Source organism: Pseudopodoces humilis, chromosome 1 (assembly GCF_049639895.1).
Source record: "Pseudopodoces humilis isolate 2021_Gansu_Grassland_sample_001 chromosome 1, ASM4963989v1, whole genome shotgun sequence".
NCBI classification, from domain to species: domain Eukaryota; kingdom Metazoa; phylum Chordata; class Aves; order Passeriformes; family Paridae; genus Pseudopodoces; species Pseudopodoces humilis.
This window is the reverse complement of record NC_142200.1, coordinates 53582388-53608032: the sequence shown is the minus strand read 5'-3', so window position 1 is coordinate 53608032 and position 25645 is coordinate 53582388. Positions and strand designations below refer to the sequence as shown.

General features: G+C 36.6%; 1 protein-coding gene across 1 annotated transcript in view; it reads right to left on the bottom strand.

Moving 5' to 3' along the window:
• LOC102112657 (cadherin-7) overlaps positions 1-22566 on the bottom strand; it is a 71532-nt gene extending 48966 nt beyond the window's left edge. The window contains exon 1 of the mRNA XM_005517294.2: positions 22357-22566. Coding sequence (XP_005517351.1) covers positions 22357-22566 — 210 coding nt within the window. The remainder of the gene's footprint in view (positions 1-22356) is intronic.
• Positions 22567-25645: the final 3079 nt, after the last annotated feature.

Sequence of the window (25645 nt, the reverse complement as noted above, 5' to 3'; positions counted from 1 at the left end):
TGAATGAGAACGTGGATACATCAGAAGTGCAAGAGTAGTACTTCAGAGTAATGTTGTATAACTGTATCAGTGTCTTCTCTTCATATCCTGTTTAATGCAACAGCAATTTTAAAAGATTCCCTGAATCTGGTTTAGTGTCATTTTACTGAGGGTGTATAACACTACTACTTCAAGTGTACAAAAAAAAAAAAAAAGAAAAAAGCTTTCTCTGGAGATGAAAAAAAAAAAAAAAAAGCTGAAACTTAAATTGCCACTGATTTTAAAATCCTGAAACCAGAGGAGAAAACAAAATAAACATGTATAATGGGAAGGGAGAGTAGCATAACTGTCAGCTGACTTTGAATGAACAAGGTATTTTTCTTTAAAAAACCCTGAAACAATCCTTATTTTGCCTGTTAATGCAGTTTCTGAACTCCCTCTTTTCTGCATGTTTCTGTGCCTAAGAAATTAAAATAGCAAGAACTTGTATTAATTTAATACAATAAGCAGTTGCGTTTTACTATTCCCTCCTTCCTCTGTATTTTTTCCAAAATAAAATGTTCAGAAATATTGCTGGAAGAGTTTAGTTAAAGCCCTTATACAGCCTTTATACTTTTAAGTGGTGAATCAGTGCTTCAGGAGGATAATAATCTTATCACCTCAGCCACATGAAATGAAGTGTATATTTAATTTTTCCACCCTTTCAAAAACAGGGGTTAAAGAGGTAAGGGAACTGTGAAACTTCTTTATTTCCTTGATGGCTATTGTTCAAACAAAATTCAAATTAGAAGTACTAAAATTCTAAAACTTTCACTACATAATATTCCACTTAGCATCTAAGTAAGCCCTCAAGGCTTCTAGGTTGAAGACAAAGTTCAGATGAAAAGCTCCCCTAGGAATAACTGATACTGTCATCTAAAGGCTAGCGAGTTGAATAATTAATAGGAAATACTGAAAACTTGACATGATAAGAGCATCCATGTAACATTTCTATGGTATCTTTTTCTCTGAATAATACTCAGTTGTGTCTGTAGTGTTTTCTGTCCTCATGTATACTCATACAATGTAAGTCTTTATGTATAGAGAGATTTTGTATCTATTCATACATTTAAGTGCATGTATGTACATGTACACATGAGCATACACACACATACACACGTACCCTTTCCTTTTCTGTCCTCTTCTTTTCCAATCTCTGCAGCTGCTGTAGTCACAAATCTGTGCCTTCTCCATTCTGCAGTTTTAATAAGAACACAAAATGCCCTGTGGCGACAGGGAATTGTGCAGCCAGCCCATTAAGTTTACTGCATTTACAGGAGGAACTCAGAAGCAGCTGTTGCTGTGGATGGAGCTGAGTGGGCATATGTAGCTGGCTGAGTATTCTTGAGGAGATTTAATGGGCTATCATCATGACATGTCACTCCCCAAAATGACTACTTGTCATTCACACTCTTAAAAAGACAGTTTGGCAGCTTTGGGAGGTAAAAACCATCTGCATACTGTGCCTCATCATGTACTAATTGCATAATATTTTTTGGGGGTGGGGGGCCAGCAATACTGTATTGTAGCACCACCAAGAGCCTTTAGATAACATAACATGTTCATAGCAAGAACTGGAAAAACAGAGACCTGCTTTCCCCTCATGCACAGGCTTCAAACTTTCAGAAATCAGCTTCCTAGAATGGAAACAGACCACACTGTTTGCAGAAAACATGCACATTGGAATCCTTATAGAGCTTTTCAATATTCAGCTTTGCGTGGGTTTTTTGGTTTGGTTGTTGGGTTTTTTTTGGTGGTTGTGGTGGTGTTTGTTTTCTTCCCCACTCTACTCTCAGTCTATCAGTATTTATTCCTTGGAGTACTCATTCTGAATATCTCAGTAACAAAACAGCATAATTGACAAACCAACACATAGAATGGATTTGCCATCTGACTTACTTTTTATACAAAAACAGCTGTTTTTTACTCAAACAGATTTAATTTTTGATTAACGAAACCAGTGACTCAAACCTCATTTATACAAATGCTTAAAACAATTATATCATGTGAAAATACCACTGCAGAGAAACTATTCAAAAATTCCTGAATATTTATTCTTACTAGCTCTATTTTGGGTCTTACTTTTCCAAGAAAGGGCCTAAGTTCCCTTCCATACATGCCAACAGCATTTCCACATGATCCATATCTATTCATAATGCACCATACAACTTGCTGTTATGTACTAAACCGACGTATTTGCTGGTCCAGCAGTTTGATTTATTTTGTTGCCAAGAATCACTGAAGCTGTAAGACAAAATTCTCTTAAAGTCACTACACTCTATTTCAGCAGTATAATAAACTTGTTTTAAGGATGCTTCCTCCTTGAATTCCCCACATATGGCTTCTACTAAAGTGTTAAGGCTTAAAAAATGTAGCATGCCAAGCAAATAGCAAAGTTCCCATCATACTTCATCAAAAAATATCTCTGGGCTAGCAGATGTCCACCGGCTTGAAAAGGTTTTGTATGCATAGCAGGTTGCAGAAACAGAATCTTCAAGAAACTTCACTCATCCTTCTTCTCAAATTGCTTCCTCACTATACATGAAATAATCTCTGTTTGCACAGTATTAACACACCTACAGTGAAGGACTGTTTCCTGAGCATGTATTTTTCTTGAATGAAACACATATATAGGTGCACAAATATAAATATATCTATAGCAATATGAAGATTTTCTCTTCTTGTACCACTGTACATATTTCTATTAATCATTATTTCAGTAGTTTATTTTTAGTTAGTTACTTAGTTATTATTACCAGACAATACATGAATGCATTAGCCCTTACATCACAGAAAGAAGGGAAAGAAGGTAAATGAAACAAGAAAGGCAGTAACAGAATTTATGTACCTTCAGAAATGAAAAATTAATTCTTTTACTTTTTTATCTGTCCTTGAAAACAGAAATAAGAAATTAGAATACAAATATGGTAATTGGAAAGTTGTTTCTCCCATAATGCTTTTTCTATTCAGCCATAATAATTTGGGCCTAGGATTTCAACCATGGAAAATGAGAGCACATTAGAGGATCTATTTTTTCATCTCTAACTCTATAATCTATAGAATTATCTGTAACAGCACTGCACAGGAAAAATAATCATACACACTTCTTGTTTGACTACCATATCAATAATACCAAATTTACAAACAAAAATTCATTTGGTATTAAAGTATTTTCTGAGATAAGATATGTACTTTTACTGAATGTATTTATTTTAGATTGGAAATTATACCTCCCATATTGTCTCTTCTTTGTCAAACTACTGATCTATAGTTTAGAGTGATTATCCTCTTTCTGCTTCAACTATCCAAAATAGCTTGCAGCACTGCTTGGTTGATAATGATTTTTCTCATAGGAACCTGCTTCCAAAGAGCATTAGTACCAAGGAATAGACACCCAGAGGGTGAGAGCTTTTTTCATTTGTTTTCACTTTGGTTTTATGTTGTATCAATTCCTCACATTTAATTTGCTTCTGAAAGTTTAATGCTACTAAGGATTGACTCATAATCTTACCTTTTGTGTTAGTGGGAAGTGCTGACACCCTGACAGACTGGAAGAGAGTGGTAAAATACCTAACTGTAAAGCAGTGTAAGTAACTAGGGCTGTGTGTCTGGAGAAGCTTATAAAATACTGGACTACAGAAGAGAGTATGATAATATTTTTTTAATGATTAAAGACTTGCAATACAGAAAAAATGTAGTTGACTGGGTCCACATACTCACTAATCTTTAATTTCCTGAAAACAATTATGGACTTGTTAATTAATATTTACAAAACTGCCAGAACAAAACAGAATTTACATGTTAGTCTAAATACTAATTTTAATTTTTAACAAAAATGATAACACAGATGTCAGGATAATGGTGTTACTGTGTTTTTCTTCTTAAAAATTAAGTTCATATTGTCTTTATAACATTCTATAAGTTTGAAAAAATGCAATACTTGATGTTGACTTTCATGAAAAAGATATAGTCAACTTTAAATTGAAAATTCTCCATAGAAACAAACTGGTTATATGTTATAAAATATTTCACACCACCCAAGTATTTCCCAAAGCATGCTCAAAAATCTAATGCCAAAGGTCTTCTCCCTAAGATAAATAGTCTACTACTCCTAGACCTGAAGTACAAAATTAAGATTTTGACACAATGCCCACATTGGACATAATCAGTACCTTGGAAGTCATGTGGTGGAGAATGCCACAAGTCCCAGGGCTGACAGTGGGTCAAGGAAATAAGTCAGTAAGAGAGAATTTGAGCATAAAATTTTAGTATAGCATTTAAAAATTAGTGAATATCATATGAAAAGGGTAGGAATGACTATCTATAGTAAAGAATTATAGTTTCATTGCTAATATGACAATGTAGATGAAAAACCAATGCATGGCCATTTAAAGTGGAGTATTAGATACCTTCATATAGACACCTATTTGTATCTTAAAATGGGTTCAGGTAAAAAAGAGTAAAAAAATCCCTTGGATAATTTTTATCATAAAACACGGGTTACTGTTGCTAGTATGTTTACATTTCATTTAAAATCTCTTTTAGGGTCTGTCTTGATCAAACACCCTAATATTTCTGTAAATGCTTTCCATTAACTACTGTGACCCATTTCTAACTCTGCTGTAAAGTTACAAGTAAAGGTAAAATACTGAATGACAAATAACATGCTCTTTTTTTCAGTAGACTATAGGACAGTTTTTATTTTCTTTCTCCTACTATTATTTATTTCAATGAAGATAGCTTATCATAATGATTTTTTACCCAAAATTATTTGTCAAGTCCATCCATCCACCCATATATATATATATTGGCTAGTTAATTCACAGCCCATTTTTCAAAATTCACTTCAAAACCCAGGGAAATTTAACCTGGTGCTACATCAAATTAAACCTGTTTTAGAATTTTCTAAGTTAGGAAATCATCCTTATCCATGTGCATTGTGTCAGGACTTCTTAACAGTCATGAAAGCTGCTACTAAGCATATGCCTAAGTACCTTTCTGAAATAGCACCTTAACCCCTGTTCAAAGAGGAAGGTTGCTTTAATGAACATGTGTGTCACATATGCCTAATTATAAGAAGCAGCATTCAAAGATTAAGAGACTTCATTACATAAATTCACACTGTAGCTGTTCAGTATTCAGAACAAGCTGAAGCAGGGTATGCACAGTAAATATGGACACTTGAAAGTCTGCTTGAAACTGTTCAGATCATTTAAAGTGATCCTTTGTGAATAGATACTTTAAGAAGTTTGATTTCTCCCTAGCTTTTTTTTTTTTTTTTTTTTTTTTTTTTTGTTAAGCCTTCAAACTTGCAGGTCTGTCAGGGTTTTCAGACATAACCAGGCTGACCTCAAGATAGTAATTCATATCTCAATAGGCATTTAAACTCCATAGGATTAAGGTCTGGGAAATAAATGCTTTTAGTGCCCATGTTTTCTGCTTGTTTTTCAGAAAATATTTGAGGGCGAGGATAATGCCTATTTCAAAACACTAGGTTAATTGTAAATCCTCCCAGCTTAGAAGGATTTTAACAGTTCTATGTTATAGGCAGTGCTCTCCTACTGCCTTTTCCTATGCTGGTGTTCATAACAAGCATTTAACAAAGAAAAACTCATCAAATTCCTCTGCAGTCATTATACCTTGTTTCCTTAAATCACATTTTGACATTGCAAATGTTGTGACTTATTTCTGAGGCTTCCATTATTTCACATATATTGAGAATTATCAATTTCCATAGAGATCCCTCTGATTATCTAAAACATCATATCTTTTTATACTATAAAGGACACTGAAAAGGGTACATAATTCAAATCCTTATGGGGTATCTGATGAAATTACAGCACTCTCACCTAACCTCACCTAAGATTCAACATCTTGTTGAATCCCTTCTGAGTGAGCTTTGGTTCAATGAAAACAGTGCACACAGTGAGCTACTTATGAGAATACTCCCTGCTTCTGAAACATTGTGGTGAACATGAAGGTACAGGTGCTACTAGAATTGTGCATTCTGTAAGCTGCAAACAAGATCAGACATCTGAGTTTACTCTCATCTACCTCAAATGTTGCAACTCAAATGACTACTATTTTCTCTCATACTTCTGTATACCATCAAACATCTCCTTAAGGGATCTTTTATTATAGTATCTGATTGTTTTATTATAGTACCTGATCCATTTTATAACTAAATCTGAAAACAATGAATTACCCTTGGAGAGTAGAGTTTAAGTCACTATAATACTTGCCCCCAGCATCCAAGACTGATCTTTACCGAGTTTCACTTGACACAGCATGTAAACTTCACAACCAGATTTTCTGAGCACTCTCAAAGCTTAATTGATCCAATTTGCATGTCTCATCCTGGCAGAATTGTGCATCATTTCTATCCTCTTGGACTAAGTGATCACAATCTAATCACTTTGTATACAAAGCAGATGGAAAGTTTCCAGCTCCTTTGCTATCCTCATGCATGCATCCATATTAAAGCAAGTCTAATTTGACTAACAATCTGAATTTTCTGTATTTTTATAGGATTACTGTCTCATTGATAGACCTTCTGTCACCAATCATAATGTTCAGAACTTTATACTCAAGGCATTCCCACTTTTGCTTTGCAGCTTCTGTGTGGTCCATTAAAATGATCATTTAATTTAAGGAGGTCCCCTTAGGGAAGTTTTATGCAGCTTGGGGTAAATCAGCACAGCTCTGTGCACCAAAAGAAAGGTACAATTTCTATTAATTGAGGATCCTGTAGTTTTAAGGGAAAACAAATAATTAATTATATCCCTATTCGTTAGCCTCTGAGCCTTGTACACTAAAAGATAGTGCCAAACTTTTTTATCTGTTAAAAGGAAAATACTGTTTTCAGTAAATATTTTTCAGATAGTTACTGCTCCTGCACATAAAAAAATCTCTTATTTATGTTATTTTGCTGTGCATTTTCCCTTCAAAATTGTGCAAGTTGTCATGTAAACACAATGGCATTTTAGTAAATAGTTATGTTGCCCACAAACAGACGAAAGTTACCTTGTGAAAATAACACAAATAAGAGCTCCTGCAAAGAAAAGTCACAAGCAGATTAGTCAAATTAATGAATGATCTACACACTTCAAATCACTAACATCAAACTTTCTGAAGTGAACTGAAAGTTCTAATCTCACTAGTGATTCACTGATAGAATTTATATTCTCCACCTGTCTCTAGTTTGTGTACGCCTTCAAACGTCTCTGTGTTTCTTCAGCCACACTCTCCACATATTCCTACCTCTTGAATCCTTTGTCCTTAGTACCCCTGCTCTTCCAGGAGTTTGTGGCTGGCTTATTTTTTTCCTATATACATCCTTTTCATCATCTCTCCCACTTTTCTTCTCTCCATTAATCTCTATTCGTATTTGCTCAATAAAATCTATAAGAAGGCAAAGAGATTGTTCAGGAATTTTTAGAATTTGTTTTCAGTAAAGAATAGATGAGAAACTCTAAAGCATATTAGATTGAAGTCATCAATCATTGGTGGTCAGTGCTCATGACAGTTCAAGATAAGGAATACCTTCCAGTTTGCTCTGCAGCTACTTTTAAAATTTGTGGAAGACTGGAAAGTAAAACCAGTGCCTATATAAGAGAGCAAAGGAACCAAAATGCACTATTAAATTCTGTAATAATTTTTGTTAAAGGTAAAGCATGCCAGTTCACTTATAAAACCATGATTTTGCATCCATATATACACGAAAATAGTGGTACAAGTGGAAGGAAGGTGTTCAGTAGAAAATCTGGGGAATTCAATATAAAACAATGTAAAAAACAAAATTAATTAACCAACTACTCCAAATTAATAATTAAAAAAATGCATTAGGACAGTAAACAGAGCTTCCATTAATATGCAGCATGATAAAAAGTAGCAGTATAAAACTAGCAATGCCTTTCTTTGTCTTGCACTTCAGACTCAGTGGACAGGTCATATGCAAGCTGTTCAAGTTGCAGTCTTGGTTGAGTCTTTCCCCTAGCTACACAAGCAAGTCAAACCCCTGCTATCTTCAAATTCTGTTCTCATTTTAAAAATGTAGGATCCCATAGCTTACAATGGGGTTTTGCAGGTGTAAGTCAGTGGAACATAGCAAACAAGTCTGTGGATGACACTCAGTTTGCTGTCTCTCAGCCATGTTAGCTCAGCAGGACTAACAGCAATAATAAGTGGGAAAAAATTATCACTGGAATAGGCAGGTGTTACTCACACATAGAAGTCATCTACTGAGTAACACAGCATAATTTTATACAGTCATTTTTAAATGCAAATTTTCAGCTAGTCTGTAAACAATCAGACACATATTAAACCATCATATTGTTTGTATGAGTTTCCAAGCCAATGTGAAGGCTCAGGGCCCTGAGCAGCTGTTCCCATGTGACAACCTACTGCTTCTTCTGGCACTCCACCCTGAAGGTATTTAAATACTGAGAGAAAAAATTTAACAGTATTAAATGCTTTTGTTAAGCCCAAACTTACAGGAAACATCAGGGAAGGTCTATTGATTACTGAGACATACAATTTCTGGAATATATACAGAATTACTCTTACCTTGCCTTGAAACACATAATTTATAAAATGATGTTACCGTCTGCCAAACACTATTAAATAGTGCCTTGATGTTTAAGAAAATCTACCTTATTTTATTGCACTAGTTCTGTTGAAAACCAAAGATGCACTTTGACTTTGAGCATACACCGAATGTACTGTTCATCCTCAGTTATATCTATACTTTCACCAGATACAAGTTACTATGGAAGAAAAAACGTCTGGTTTCACTCCATGACTCTCTACAATGGCACACATATAGCTTCAGTTGAAGTTCTCTTAGCGGTAAAGGTTATTTACAAGTACAGGAGTGTTTGATTCCAGGAAAATTTGTGATATTGCAGATAATTTTGTTCATTCTAATAAATTTAACTCTCCTAACCTTGGAGATGAATCTGCCACATGTCTCCCCTTTATCCTGCTAATTATTTTACAAAGTAATTTTCAAAAAAATTTAATCTGAGACAAAAAATTGTTAGCACATCCTGTTAAAGCCTCAAAGAGTGTTCCAAAATGATATTTGTATTTTAAGCATAATAAAAAGCATGCATCAAATGATCAGAACTGGAAGATGGGCCACTGTCTAAAACACAGATGATAACATAATTTCAGAAGCAAAGGAAAGTATCTTCCCTTTTTTATGTGGTATACAGATACATACCCTTCTATCTTTAAATCAGAAGGATCTGTCATCAGGGTGGACATCTTAATCTTTCCACCTTCCTTACAGTCTCATTTTCTGCTTGGCAGGTATTTTGGAAGCCTGACAAAGCACCTGGGCCCTCAGTCTGTATCATCCCACATAAAAAGCAGTCATTGACTTCACTTTGTGCTACTTAGAAGTAAAATTGCCAAAAAAAATAAAAATCCAGAAAGATGATGCTAGTCATCAGACTATCAGAATGGACCATCGTTGCCTACCCATCTCTGCTTACTAAAATAAAAGATGAATGGAAATTTTTGAATGTGCTACTGTGACTTAAATAGTGTGGAACAGCATCAATTTTGACAGGACATTGAAATTAGTCTGCACGAAAAAAATTCTCATGCAGCCTGCAAACAGATGGGAGGAAATATAGTTAAATGAAATTATCAATGTCAAAATACCAGTCTAGAAGGAAAGGTGTCTACCAAAGTTCTGAAAATCATGGATGTCATTATTTAATCCCTTTACCTCCCAAGAAAAAATTAGCTTTGTAAGGTGTGGGCTGCCTTCTTTAGTGGTAGACCAGAGAACTCATCATTTTGATTTTTCGCTCTTAATTTGGAAAAAGTCTGGACATGGTCCAGTTACTTCCCTGACAGCTGCACATATTTGCATCCTTCCATCCGTCTGCTGTGAGCTCAGACTTGCTTGGACTCCTCCAGATCTTCATGTTGTTTTTTACTTATCCATGCTTTGTCTTGACCCAGTAATTCTTGGAACTTCTACGTACAGAATGCTATTCTGTTTCGTCCTGTGCTGGTTGGCACTCTGCTGCTCATGTTTTAGGCTTTTTTGAACAAATTCCAAATTCTCTAGCCCTCTGCAGTAATGTTTTATAAGAAATATTTACATCTTTCTCATTTTCTATTCATTGCTTCCTTACTCTCATTAAAGAAGCATAAATGCTTGTTCTACTAGTTTTTGTCTTGATGATGTTTGCTTTTGATGTTTTGTGTCACAGATTACCTTGCTGCACATGGAATTTTCCTCTTTTGATTAAAAATGGACTTTACTTACCTTTTTTTCTCTTTCAAATCCATCTGCTAGTCAACAGACCTACTCCCCTGTATATTTCTCAAACCTGGATGTTACTGGATCTCTGGCTACTTGTCCTCCTTTTCTGTCAATAACCTCCTTTTCCCATGTAACCAAGTCAGGCCTTCTTTCTAGGACCCATGGGGTGGTTTGACATTTCCTTAGGGAAATGTGTGATCCATATAGATGCATATAGCTTCTTTAGCAAAGAGCACAGAGAATCAAGACCTACACATAAGGTTATCCTCACCTCAATCCCTGGCCTCACTCAAAGGACTACCTATCATCCATGTGGATGACGACAAGGTGATTTGGAGTAGTCAGCATGGACTCACTAATGAGAAGTCACGCTGGACTGATCTAATTGCCTTCTTTAATGAAACAGCTTCCTGGAGGGATGAAGGCAGTAGACATTGTCCACTTTGACTTCAGCAAGGCTTTCAGCACTGTCTCTCTCAACATCTTCATAGGTAAACTCAGGAGGTGTGGGTTGAATGAGTGCACAGTGAGGTGGAATGAGAACTGGCTGAACCAGAGGGTTACAGTCAGTGGCACAGGGTGTAGCTGGAGGCCTGTCACTAGTGGTGTCTCCCAAGGTTCAAAACTATGCCCAGTATTTAACTTATTCATCAATGACTTGGATGAAGGGGCAGATGTCTCCTGAGTAAGTTCCCTGATGACCCAAAGCTGGGAGGAGTGGCAAATATCCCAGAAGGCTGGGCAGCCCTTCTGAGGGACCCCTCGACAGGTTGGAGAGATGAGAAGAGAGGAACTGTCTGAAATTCAGCAAAGGCAAGTGTAGGGTCCTGCCCCTGGGTAAGAATAATCCATGGACCAGGACAGACCTACTGGAAAGCAGCTCTTCAGAGAAGGATCTGGGGGTCCTGGGAGACAACAAAATGTCCATGCCATGGGTCAGTGTGTTCTTGTGGCCAAGAAAGTCAGAGCTATCCTGGCCTGCATTAGGAAGAGCATTGCCAGCAGGTCAAAGAAGGTGATCCTGCCCCTCTACTTAGCCCAGCTGAGGCCACATCTAGAGTGCTGTGTCCAGTTCTGGACTCCTCAGTACAAGAGAGAGCTCCTGGAGTTCCATGGAGCTCCTGGAACAGGTCAAAGAGAAGATGATTAGGGGACTGGAGCACCTCTCTTACCAGGATAGGCTGAGAGAGCTGGGCCTGCTCATCCTTGAGAAGAGATGACTGAAAGGGAACCTCACCAATGTCTATAAGATTCTGAAGAGACGTATCAAGAAGATGGAGCCAGACTCTTCACAGTAGTTCCAAGCAATAGAACAAGAGGCAACAGGCAGACACTGATGCACAGAAAGGTCCACCTGAGCACAAGGAAGAATGCTTTTATTGTGCAGGTGACCACATACTGGAATGGGCTACCCACAGAAGTTTTGAATATCCCTCCCTGAAAATATTCAAGACCTATCTGGACACAATCCTATGCCATGTGCTCTGGGATGAACTTGTTTCAGCAGGGAGGTTGGACAAGGCAACCGACTGTGTTCCCTCCTAACCTATTCTGTGATTAGATTGTTATACCTTAATCTAAATTTATTTTCTCATTGACTGCTTTGGTATGTTGCCTTCAGTTTTACATCAGGCTCCAGAGTGATAACAACAAAGCAAAATGCTTCATCATGTTCCTTCCCATTTCACACTTACTCTTTTGGCATACTTTTTCTTCTCTTTAACTTTTTCCATCTCTATTTTCCCAAATTAAAACCAACATAGATTAGATTTTTTTTACATTTTCTTTGAATCTTAAGATAAATCTGAATTAAATAAATGTGTCAGTACTAGCAGGAATTATTCCTCAATGTGAGGTCCCTCCATCGTTTCCTAGACATATATACCCATTTGTGTATATGCTTCATCACTGCTATCATTCTAATTCCTGCATGTTTGCTCCATAAAACCTTGTTTCACATAGCTTCCCTTGGTTTGTCAGTCAAACAAATTGAAATGTTTCAACTATGATTTCCTTCGCTTTGGGACTGATACTCACTCAGAAGTATGCTTGATTCAGCATAAAGATAAAAAGAACAGAAAAGCAATAAGGCTTTAAGATTCTCAGCATGGTAGTGGACATGAACTTGCAAAGAAAGAAACAAACATGAATAGTGCAATTTGAATCTTACAATGAGAAAGGAAGTAACAGTTTCACTTGGCTTATTTCCTGTTTAGATGAAGCTACAATAGCATGCTTTTGTTCACAGCTTTTCACTGTCAAGAAGATATTCAGAAAAAGGAGGGGATGAATAAAAGAGCAGTGTGGATGAACACAAGACTATAGTGTTGACTCAAAAGGAAAACCTTTTAAAAGTATTGCTTGGCTAAGCAACAGATAAGTGGTAAAGGGTGAAAGATGGGTGCAAGGATAACAGTCTACATATGCATGAAAATTATGAACATTTAGGAGCAAGTGGAATTATTTAAACAGTTTTTAATATGTAAATTATGTAGAATTACAGCCCTGCCAGGTAAAAAAGAAACATAAAAATATGCCAACCACTTTTCCAAATGCCTGCTCTGCCCATATAATGTGTATAGATTGTGTAAGGAAGACAAGTTAAGTATTTTGCTAATTTATGGCATTACGTTTATACTATGATTATGGAAACTTAAGAAATGACCATCTGCTTTTCCCAGCTGTGTCTGAAAACTTTTCATTGTTACAGGATAACAAGCTAAACTTCCCCTAATACAGCACCTGCCTACCTTCTAAGGAAAACGAATTGCCTGATTGCCTAGTCAGCAGGGTTACAGTTTGGTACCTCAGTGTGAAGTGTTTAAGCAGCTTATCATCCTTACACATGTACCATCCAACTACCAGATTTCCCATATTTTGGAAGCATTTCAAAGGAAAAATAACTTTTTGGGTTCAATTCTTCTTACATATACTCCATAGCAACAGAATTTTATGTCTCAGTAATCCTAAAGATAATTTCTCATGATTTACAGAAACAGGAAAACTAAATGAAATAGTATTATTCTGGCATTGTCTTGTGGAATTCATGCAGCAAAATCTGTTAATATCACCTAGAAAATGGCATTAAATTTCTTTCTTTCTACTCAGAGAGGGCCTAAGAATTTTCTATGATGTAGGTACGATATTATGTCAGATTGTCCTTAGTTGTTCTCAGCATGCACCTTTTCACCCACATGAAACGCCACAATGCATCCCTTTGGTGCTTTAAGAATATTAGAGTACTATATGAAAGGAAGGCACTATTTCTTCACTGTAAAAATATGGAATATGTTCATATATGTTGCAAATCAATCCTTAGTATTCCTCTTTCACTAACCTACAGAATAAAGTATCAGTTAAAAATTCAATTTTGAAATGACCAGATATTTGTATTGCAATATTAATATTCTCAAATGGTCTCCTAGGGTCAATAAAACTGATCTGAAGATTCTGGACTAAATCTTCTGATACTCTATGAACAGCATAACTTAATAATCAAAACACATTAAAAAAACTCTTCTTGAATGTTAAGAATTATCTTCTTCTCCCAGGGGGGAACTCTGAAAAAGACAGCTTGAGACCAAGTCAGTAAGGCATATTTTGTGTTTTCTGGTACATGAGTAGTGGCACCTGAACTTCTATATGCAAAAGAGCTATATCTGTCTTGGTATTCCTATTTATCTGGAAGAAAAAATAAAGCTTATTCTTTGCTATGTTTATGACTTGTAGTGTGCTACTACCACACTATGTGCCTTAAACCTACATAAATAACAGTATTACTTTTGCAAGAGCACAGGGCTGTAACATTTTTACATTGATAGAACTATTGATGGCAGCATTTTTTTTTTCCAAAAACATATGCAAGAAATAATCTTAAATATATTCTTCAATGTTATGAACCTATTCACTGATTTTGTTGATCAGTGTCTGTTGCCAATGAGCCTCTTCATTGGCGAAGTTGACACTTGCCTGAGAAGGTTAAGAGGATTCCCATTTATACATTGAGCTCAAGTGATGTATAATTAGGTGTTCACAGCATTTATTTATCAAATAAACACCCCCCTATCTATTTTTAACTGGCTAATCCTCCTTTTTATAACCTTAATGTTATGAAAGATTAAGCGTTATGACATCCTCCAACTTCTGCTCTTGGTATAGGCTGGTACTCATACCATGACCATGGTTTGGACAGTTTGAACAGAATTAGAGTTCTAGAGCACACACTCCACTGCCTTTTACAAGAGCTACTTCTCTATAATTTACATGTACATTTCCAGTGCAAGAGTGACAGAGAAGATGCTGGTAACACAAGGTAGCTAATAGTTATTCTAAAAGTACTGAGCAACCTAGTGTATTAATATCCTTCTCTCAACAGTTCCACCATTAGCACTTTTCTCAGCTAACTCTTCCAAGGAAATGCATAATGATGAGAGAAAAAGATTATACTGAAGAGATTTTCCAGTACTTATCACCAGAGTATTTATGTAAAAGCCAGCTTATTGCACACAAAGGAACTATTCCTTGATTTTTTTCAGGAAGCATTGTCCTAGGTCCTCCCTTTAAGTGGTTAAAGTTAGAACTGAAACGTTCACATATGTACCCAGGTGCTATTTTATTAAGTGATTATTGAAAAAAAAAAAAGGGGGGGGGGGGGATGTGGGTAAAGGAAATTAAGAAATGTCGTATAATATTTAAAAACAAACGTGAAGCAAAGAAATTCAGCAGTACAATTATGACAAGGCAGCAACAGTCCTGGCAGCACTTTTAGATGGTGACACATGGAAAATACTTAATACATGAAATGAATGCCCAATGAGTCTGCAGATAGACACTCATGGCTAACAGAAGATGTATAAGAAAAAAAATGCAGCATAAAAAAGGTAGTGTGACAGCAGGCTACAAGATGTAAAACTATAAAGCATATGCACTCTGATATTTTGAAAGCAATTGGAAAACATCCCTTATCTTTTACTGGTCTGAAAGGAGATGTAGCCTTGTACTAACATAGACATTAAATAGGTCAGCACTTAGAAGTTTCAGTCTACTTGTCATCTATAAATACTGGGAAGTAAAGACAGGAAAGAACTATTATATGTTCATAATGTTTTAAAATGTTGTATGAGTATCATTTTCAGAAACAGAAATATTCTATCTTCATAGAAAACAACACTAGTGACCCACTATTCTCAAACTATTTTCAGATGTTGATTAACGCTATAGTTCTCTGAATTCTGTCCTTGCTTCTTTGTCTGCTATTAGCTCTTGCCTTATAAGACCACTGCTTCAGAGCAGGGGTTGTGTTTGCATTTTAGCTAGCAAAATAATTCACAAATGGACTTCCTTAGTCTTAGAACAATGCAAATTCTCAAAGTTCCTGACAGCCATAGTTTTACTGTGCTGTATTTCCAATGCCATTAAGACAGAACTGTGATAAAAGAGGACAGACATAAAACTGGATGCTGGATGACAGCCAATAACGAAAACTAAGGGACCAAGTACAATCTCAGAAGATGAAAAGAAGGAATGTCAGAACATCACTAAAAATGTCAGCTGAACCAGCATCAGCTTGACTGACATCAGAGCTTTAAATCTCATGCTGTCCTGAAAATAAGGAATTTTCTGATAACCAGCCAAGCATGAAGGAGTCTCTCATCTACACATAATTGCAAAATTAGCTTTTACTCTTGCTTTTCTATTTTGTCAGAGACTCATAAAATTTAGTTTTGAATAATGCCCAAAAGACACTTTTGCTACAGAGGGCTGCAGGTAGAGCCTCTCAGTCTGCTGAAATACAGAACTGGTATTACAGGATTACATAAATAGCATGGCTGTGCCACTGAACAAAAGATTGCCATGAGGGCTGCCTAATTTACTGATGTTGTCATCACCTTCACTAACCTTCCTCTTCTGTAATGGCACATGTTAAGGATCAATGTTCTATATTATAGAAAGAGATCAAAAAGCTACATGTCCTGGTTCAGTATCCAACCACAAGTCTCTCAACTCTATTATCACTTCTAATAATGAAATTACATACAAATTGTCTTTTAGTGCTTGGGCTTGTGAAATTGTCATCATTTTAAGTCCCTGGCATAAAACCTTCTGCAGTATCCATTCAGCTATGAGAGAAGAGGACTTCTGGTAAAGAGGGAAAGAGGAAATTACATTGTAGCTGTGCAGGCTGATGAAATGGACCAGGAAAAGGCAAGAGATTTTAGGTGATCCTTTTGGCTAATTCTTCCTGTGTGCCTTAATCTCACCATTCTCCCCAGAGACACTTTAGCCCTTCCTGCTAAGGAGGGAACATTTGGATTGTCAGTCAGCTCAAGGTAATCCACATAAATTATAGCATGGAATAACACAAAGCCCAAGTGACTATCCAGTGACGAAAAGTGTGTGATACTGGGAATGGACAGAACAAATTGAAATGGTAAAGTCATACCTGTGCAGTACAACTGAAGCATCACTTCCCCAAGACCTATTCAATACATAAAGCAAGTAAGCAGGACTTAACTGTTTTGTCTGTTCATTCATTCCATTTGCAGCACTTGTGGTAGGGAAATACTTAACAGGAATGGCATGTCCCATTTTACTTAAAAGGTCAACTCTTATCAATTTTTGTAGCAGAGAAAAGCAAAGAGTTCCTGAGATGGATAAATATCAGAAATACAGCAGATTTTTTTCCCCTTTCATAAATGGCCTTCTGGGAGTATATAAAACAACAGGGCTTCAAAGATTATGATAAAAGTAAAGATAACACAAATAGAAAGGGAGGAAAAAATATAACAAAGGGGAAGTTTCTTTCTGAGTTATGCTGTGTGTTTTCCACACAGAGGCCACAAAGACAGATGAAAAATAGTTGGTCTGAATTTGGTTTGTTTGAATGTTTTTTTCCCAAAACTACATGGGGTGGAAAATGAGCAAAAATCTGCAGAGCTGTGGGTACTCTCAGCCAAGAGCTTACTTGCAGAGCAGACATGAACATTTACCTTGCACAGGATGCTTAGAGGGGAAAAAAAACACAGGCTGAAGCTGAACAGAGAGTCCTAGTCCCTGTGGGTGCCTCTGGAAGAAGCAGGAGGGTCAAATCCCTCCAGGGAATTGTCCCTGACTAACCTCCTTCTTCACTATGTGCAAGTGAGGCAGCCCAGTCCTTTTTCTTATTTAGCCTTTGTAATATCGCCCTATGTCCTCTACAGTTCCCAAAATGCCAGTTCAGTCTCAATTTGACTGAGTGTCCAGCACTTCCACAGTACTCACTGCCTTAAAAGTATTTTAGAAAAGACGCTTATTATCCAACTCAGTCAAAATTCATCAGCCACAGCTGAAATTGTCAGGCTATGATTCTATGAAAAGGGCAATGCTGCTGACTGCATCGGTATGGCCTGAGACAAGGTCACACCACAGATAAATATAGTATGTGAGTAATTCTGTCACCTTATTGATATATTCACCAACACCTTTGAAAACACAAAACATTAACCCAAAACCCCAGTATCCTCCCCTATCCAACCTCCTTCCCTCAAATATGAGGAGACTGGAAAAAAACTACCCACTCTCAATGCTAATAATAACATAAACTTGTTATATGGCTGCTTTAAAAACCCTTTCCCCATCCTGCCTGTTAGCTCTCTTAAAACTTGCGAAATCTGAAAATTCTCTTAAATGACCTAATTTTATAGGAAAAGATTAAGTTCAATTCATTTTTTTTTCATATGGTCCCTCCTTCTGTTCTACTCCAGGAAATAATAATGCAAATATTAGGTTTTATGCACTTTTTTCCATGTTTGAAAATTGAATCCAACAGGTTTATTGACCTTAAAACAGTCAGAAGAGGCAGGTAAAATTGTGTTGGAAGGCAATGACTGTGAGATCTAGGAAACTCCATGCTCTTAGCTCACTCATTTAACCTTTTTTTCTTTATTTTACAGTCTAGAAAATGCAAGTTAGGACTTAAGTTTTACTTTCTTCTACAGTATAAATAAAAACCGACACTCAGGGCATCTTACTAGTTCAATTTGTTATTTTTGAGAATTACCAGTGAGCCTCTCAAAGTTACATACTAATTTCTTGGGTTTGTGCTCAGTTAAAAGTCTCTGTCTTTTATTTTCAGTCCTTCATATGTTAGAGAAATCTCAAGGGAAAAGAAGAGTTCAACTCAGCAAAAAGCTTGAAACTGCCCTGTAACTATACCTAAATTTAGAGCCATTGGAAAAGGAGACCTGGTTTGGATCCAAAAGAAAACAGTGAAGCCATCTATCAATCAGCATCTCATATGGAGTTCAAAGACTTCTTTCACTTCTTCAAGTTTATTTGAGGCTTCTTTTGTTTATTTGTCTTTTTTTTTTTAGCTTTTCAATAATAAAAGTGAAATTATTATTGGCAGAGATTTTGTGTCATTATAATCCCTTTCATGAGACTGACACTCTTTCAGCAGAAGACATGAAAAGAAATAGTAATTAAAAAAACCCCAGCCCACCACACCAAAAAACACACAAACCCTGAATGTCTGATAGTTATGTAACAAAACCAAAAAAGTATCAACAAAATGTTCAAGTTCCACTTTTACTGCACCCCTTTTTGCCACTGTGTACCCATGGAAACTTCAATTACAAGATTGTATACAGCTTTTCAAGTATTCAACATAATAGCATACACTTTTTTCCTAATTTTAGGTGTTTATGTTTCAAATAATTTAAAACTGCTCTATATTATTTTTTTTTCTTTTGGCCCAAATAGATTCCATTAATGTAATTTATGAGGAAAATATGGAGTAAGGCATTTCACAAAAACATATTACCAAGCAATAGTAAACATTTTCCAGAAAACAGAAGCCAGCTATGCTTCTAGCTCAATAAGCATTACAGTTAACTGCCTCACCTCCTACATGGCATGTCTGGAAGAGAACAGCGCCTATCCAAACATTTTAATGCGTTAAACAGTTAAATGCTTCAGCCCTTCAAGTGAACATAACATATGCTGTGCTGACCAAAAAGACTCGTATATGGTTCAGTCCACAATCTGATTACATGTTAAGCACCTCCCAAGAGGTGCTTAGAATTACATCCAAGATGATTAAAATTCATATCATAGAGAGGAAAGACCTAAATTTTAAAAGAAGAGGATAAAAAAGGCACCAAACTTCTGTCACCTCTGACTCCTATTAGAGTAAAATTAATGGAACTCCTCCAGAGGTTTCTCCAGAGTCACATGAGAAACAGGCCCTGCTGCCTTAATAAAAAAAATACATATGCATTTAGGAAAACAAAAAAGGTTCTCCAGCAGAAAGGCTGCAGGTATATATATATATATATACATATATATATATATATATATATATATACACCTCTGGTATAAATGTGAAGCCTTGTCAAACAAATACGAAAGCACTGAAAAATTAAGGGAAGGACTTGTTTTACTGAGGTGAATAGGAATCCTACTATATTATTTACGATGAATAGTGTTTTACTCTGCATGACCACGTAATTAAAGTGTCAGCATGCAGACACCCAGAAGGACAGAGCTAGTGCTGAACATGGAATTAACATTGGTATTTCACAACTCTTGAATGATTTGCCATGTAACCCTAACGTCCCCCAAATGCTGCCTTCCAACTAGAACTGCCTAGGGCTTTGTAGAATTGAATAGTGGAAGGGAGACAGTATTCCCCTATTACAGATCCATTTCCTTGAGTGTTTCTGAAGCCTTTTTATCTCACAGCCGTTAAAAGCTGGAAGAAGGTCCCTCCTTCTTGGATATGCAGTTAGATTGGCACCCTGCAAAGCCTCCTGAACGTAAGACAGTGCAGGACTGGCCTCCCCAGAAGCAGAGCACTCTGCAGAGTCTGGTTTCTGCTTCCACTTCATTTGATGAGAAAAGTGTGTTATGTCAGATTTTTGCTTGCTGCAGCTTCCTCACCAAGAAGCGGAAAAAAAAAAAAAAAAAGAAAAAAAACTTTATCCTTCTATCCAAATCTCAGTCTTCCCTGTCCTTACCTGACTGCAAAGGATTTGAAACAAGAGCAACCATGTTTTCAAGAGGAGAAGAGGGGTAGGAAGGTGATTGCTGCTCACTTCAGAGTGGTGCTACACATAATATGTTAAGACAGAGAAAGAAATTCACTTCTTCACCTTTTTGCTTCCCTGTGTGGGAATGCAGCTTCGGTCATGATTGCACCTCAGCAGCCACACAGTCAAAAGCCTCTACAGTGAGAAGGTTAGGAACTGGGCACATCTTATCTTACAAGATGCTCAGCAAGGACTGTGTTTCTAGGAAGATGGGCTTCCTTATGTAAGTGAAAATTTTTATCTGCTTTTCCTACAAAATGGATTGCTGGTACAAATTCCTGAGCCAACAATTCATACTGATGATACAAACGCAGGCTGGGCACAGAATGTTTCCAAAAAAAAAAAAAAAAAAAAAGGTTGCGTTTTGGAAGATATCTGCTTGTGAATGCTAGGACTCTTGCAAAGGACGGGAAAGAGCAGACTGTGAAGCTAAAAATAACCACGTGCATGCAAATATCATGTACTATAGCACTACCACAGCATTTTTGGCCATAATATAGCAATCGACTGAATATGAGAATTACTACAGATCAAAACTAGTCTTCACTTGAGTATTTCAAGATGCTTCTTTTCCAGGAGAGAAATTCAAATTTGCAAGCCACACTTCTTTCTTTATCAGTGGAAAAGAATGCCAAATAGGCCATTTCCTGAGCCACAAGGGAAACTCCAACCCGGGGACAAATTTGCCTGAAAGACAAACCTGCAGAGACAACCAGCAGCTGTGTGGCATCAAAATGGATACTGCTACATAATGTAAAACTTTACCAAAACTTTCAAGACCAATGTAACACAAGATGACATTTCTGATTCTAGCACACCTTTCTTAAGGGTCCAATTATGCAAAGTTCCAGTCCCAATTCAGAAAAGCACCTAAACACTACCATAGCTGCAATCATGAAAGCAGTTCCCTATTTAACTTGATTATTCAGTTGGCATGATTAAATTCTAAGTGCTTAACTGTATTAACACAAACATCAAGGTTTTGTCTCAGTAGGATGAATTAGGTAAACTGAAATTCATTGCACTGGTATATTTGAAGCAGTGGATTTCAGATTACTTCATCTCTTTTTCTGTAAGCATGCTGTTGTGCCAAAAGCTGTCACTCCCCTGTTTTCTATGCATTTGCTGTATTTTAATGAGAAATTCTATTTATTGATTCTGATATTACGGAGAAAATGGGTTTTCCTTTCAGTAAGATGATTACACATAAATGTTACAGAGAAACACAAGAGGGGGTTTTGTTTTGTGGGCTTTTTTTTTCCCCTGCATAATTGCTGAAGGCAGCGTACTACCCACTAGCACAAGGCAGTAAATGAGCTAAGTCCCGGATTCACAGCTGTGCTCAGTGTGCTCCATGTGCAGCGACGGGCGCTCAGAAGGAACCATTTGGGATGCCCTGATGTAAAAGGACTGGCTCTGTGCTGGACCCGTGCCCATCGCAGGCGAGGTAAAGCCACAAGGCTGTGCTGTGCACAGAGGACAGCGAGGCCCCCAAGGTGCCACTCTGCCAGCCAGGCAATGTCAAAGAAAAGCAGTAATGCAAGCATGCCCTCCTCCTCACTCATCACACCCACAGATGCCTGATTCTTTCTCCCTTGCTTTCAGTAGTGCTGAGTTTTAGGGAGCAAACAACATTATACAGAACTTCTTTTTTTCTGGCACTAGCTGCTAACGCTTAAAGAAGAATACTCATCATTATGTTCAAAAAAGAATACTCATCATTATGTCAATGTTTTAAAATCTAGTATGAGTAATAAATATTTTCTTTCTATCAGTGGTGGCAAAACACTTTCATTACTATACTCTGTTAAACCAACAGTGTTAATATGTAGAGCTCTTCAAGAAAATTGCAACAGGAACCTTACATTCTTACAAGAATGCAATGTGTTGCTGTTTGGGGCTAGCAGAACTACAATTTTTAGGTTGCATCATACAAACACATCAAAAAGCAAGCATCTGCACCCTCCAAAGTTTATTTAAATCCCCTACCTTTCCTACATAGAGTGGGTCTGTACCCATGTATTCTTCCAGCACAAAAAATTGATTCCACACCCAACTGCGTTTGGTTCTCGTCCTCCCTGATTGAAAATAGGGCTTTGACCTCGACCTTGTGAGCTCTGCTTGATTCATCCCAGAAAGACACAGGAAAAGAGCTAGTATCTGAAGAATATGGCAAAACTCCACTTTGCCCAACTTCATCTTTTTTTTTTTTTTTTTTTTTTTTCTTTTTCCTCGGTGAAAGAAAAAACCTTGACCAAAGCAGGCACAATTCCAGTTGTCTCAGTAGCTCTAGCCTCCGGCAGGGTGTCAGCTGGGAGTCCAGAGATTTGCAGAGTGGTTGATTGGAAGATGTCACCACTGCTGAATAGCCTTCACCAAAGAAATGGTATAATGGGTACCTATCCGGGAAAAAGACAAGAAATGTTGTCAGAATTTTAATTGTTTTTAGAGAATGCAAATTCTTTGCATGCATCATGCATCAAAACTGTTCATTTATTACTTTTCTTCTCATCAACGCCAATGAGTTTACATAAATCTCTCAAAGTTTATAGCAAACTTCTTGGATGACATTACTACTGCTGATACAACTGTATTTATAGCCATAAAGTTTTCTCCTAAATGTTCTCTTAATACACCTTTTCTTTCCAGTATAAATGATAAAATTGCTTCTTTTTAAAATAATCAGAGTAAGTGTGGTTATTAGCAGTCATTTGGTTTGATATTTTCTCTTCTGTCTACTATGGTCTGCTTTACTTGCCATTCCTATGATATAATTACAAACCAGCTACAGGCAGTGAGTTATATTAATGGCAGGGACATATCCTAGTTTAACTCTCTCCCATATAACTCAAAAGTAAAATGAACAAGCATAAGATGAATCAGAACAATTTGATTGATTCTTAGTCACAGTACACCAGATGCTATGATTTGTTCTGATCTGAACCTGACCTGGTAAAAAGCCCTGAGTCTCCCCACTCAATTTCACTACATTCCTAAAGCAAATGTCAGGCACAGTAACAAACATGTTAGACTACTTTATATATTTATACAGAAATATGCCCAGAAAGATCAGAAGATAATGTCATTTTGTATTTTCAATGAAACCTTGATTTAATAACAAATGATTTTTCAGGACTAACACATGTAAATTGGTTTTTATTTTAAAATTTAATTATTTAATAACTCATAGGACTTACTAATAAAAAAAAATTATTTTTTTTTAGAAACACAAACTTCAATACTTAAACAAGACATTTTTCTGCCTTTTATGACTGTGAGACTTTTCTGCTTATGTGAAAATGTATACCTAGTATAACGTTTTTAAAAGTATAAATTCTGTCAGTCAGAACCAAACATAGCTTTGCCTTTTGGTACAATCACCAGGTAAGCAAAGCTGTCTCTTAAACAGACATTTTCTTTGTCCAAGTGAGCAATAAGGGAGACAAGAAGCATTTACGAGGTGCCAAACATGAAGTGGAAATAAGGGTGAAATTAAAATAGATAACGGCATTAATTTGGAGTGAACTGCTGCTACTTAGGAAGCCACGGAAGCAAGAAGATTTCATCCTTTATACTTTTAATTAATCTAAAAAGGCTAGACATTAAATCACATGCACATTAAACACTCTGGAGTGATTATCATAGTCCTACCCATTACTACTAAAACTGAGTGAAATGCAATATCCACTATCTGTTTTCAGTATGTCAGGCTCTTTCAGCTGCAGAACGCCTATGCATCATGCTGCCAAAGGTACCTAGAGGGCAGAAACATGAAACAAATAAAAAGCTCTTCTGATTACAGACTGTATTTAAAGCCTTTTTATAGTAATCCCTTCTGTGGTACTGCCCTGCACCAGAAAGGCTTTGCTTAGAGGCTGGTGGGATAAACCACAAACCCACTGAGCATGTTTGCTAAGCAGCAGCAATTTGAGAGCTTCCATGTAGGAAAATCCAGGCAAAATGAAGAGAATAAGCAAGCCTTACCTAAAGACCCTAATTTTGAAAACATGATGCTACATTTATAAAAGGCATCGTTCCAACATGGACCAAAATTCTTCTCACAGCAGGATTAACAAGCAGGTGTCATCCTCGTTAGAAGAGCCTAGTTTGAAATGATTAATCCCAACTACTCATAGCTCAGTTTTGATCTGGCCCTTTGGGTAAATCATGACCATATGACAGTAATTACTGAGAGGGCTGCCAATGAGTGTTAAGGAAGTAGCTGTGCTTTCCCTGTGATATGTTTACTCTGTTCAACTACGGTAAGTGTTGTTTGTAGTAGAGGCTGTTTATGCATCCTTGATTTCCCCTCTCTGTGTCTGAGTTACATCATGTTAAAGACATCTGATATTGATAAACTGTCAGTTTATTTCAAAGAGGCAGCAGATTGTTATTTAACAGAGATAAAAATACAAAATGGATTTTCTTAAGAAATGTCAGTAAAACATTTACAATATGTTAGAGTCTTTTCACTAAGCAGTTTGAAATGTCTTGTTCTTGCTCTGAACAGACATTTCAAACCTAGAATTGCTCTAACCTTTATCTTGAACAGTGTTCTCTTATATCCTTTATTTTACACCTGCAGGAAAGTATGAAAGCCACCATATGGAGTGCCATGGTCCCCAGCCACACGCCACAGCACAGAACTGAAAAACGCACCCAAAATACCAACTGAAAAACAGTCCATATGCTAGACAGCACAATCTGATGAAAAGCAGAATACTCACACCTCCTGGAAAGAAAACATTGTTGTGGTTTACTCATTCTCAAATACTTTCACCAAACAGACTCCAAAATTCCAATTATTTTTATTCAGCTGTGTGGCAGCACTTTCTGCTCTGAAACACTCTTCCTTCCCTTTTTTCTTTTCTTCAGGATAAGTCTTCCTATTCCTCTTAGAGCCCTTTTTTTTTGGGTTTTTATTTATAGTTCTTCCAGCACCCTGTCTTTTATATGTGATGCCTCCAAAAGCAGAAGTCTCTTGTATTTAAAAATCATTTCTGTTTTGGGAATAGTTCTTTATTAAATTGCATTACATTACCTTTCTTAATAAGATAGATAGATAGATAGATAGATGTATACATAGGTAGATAGATACATAGACACACATTTTATACAGATTTTTTTAATCAATATTGTCCAAGCATAACTAGCACTTCAACATCACCTGTTCTATAATGTCCTTAAGTATCAAGTCCATAAGACTACATAAGCAATGTCATTCATAAAACTGAAAACTAAGAGGTAGTGTAGGGCTTTTTTTCCTCATTAAGGTATA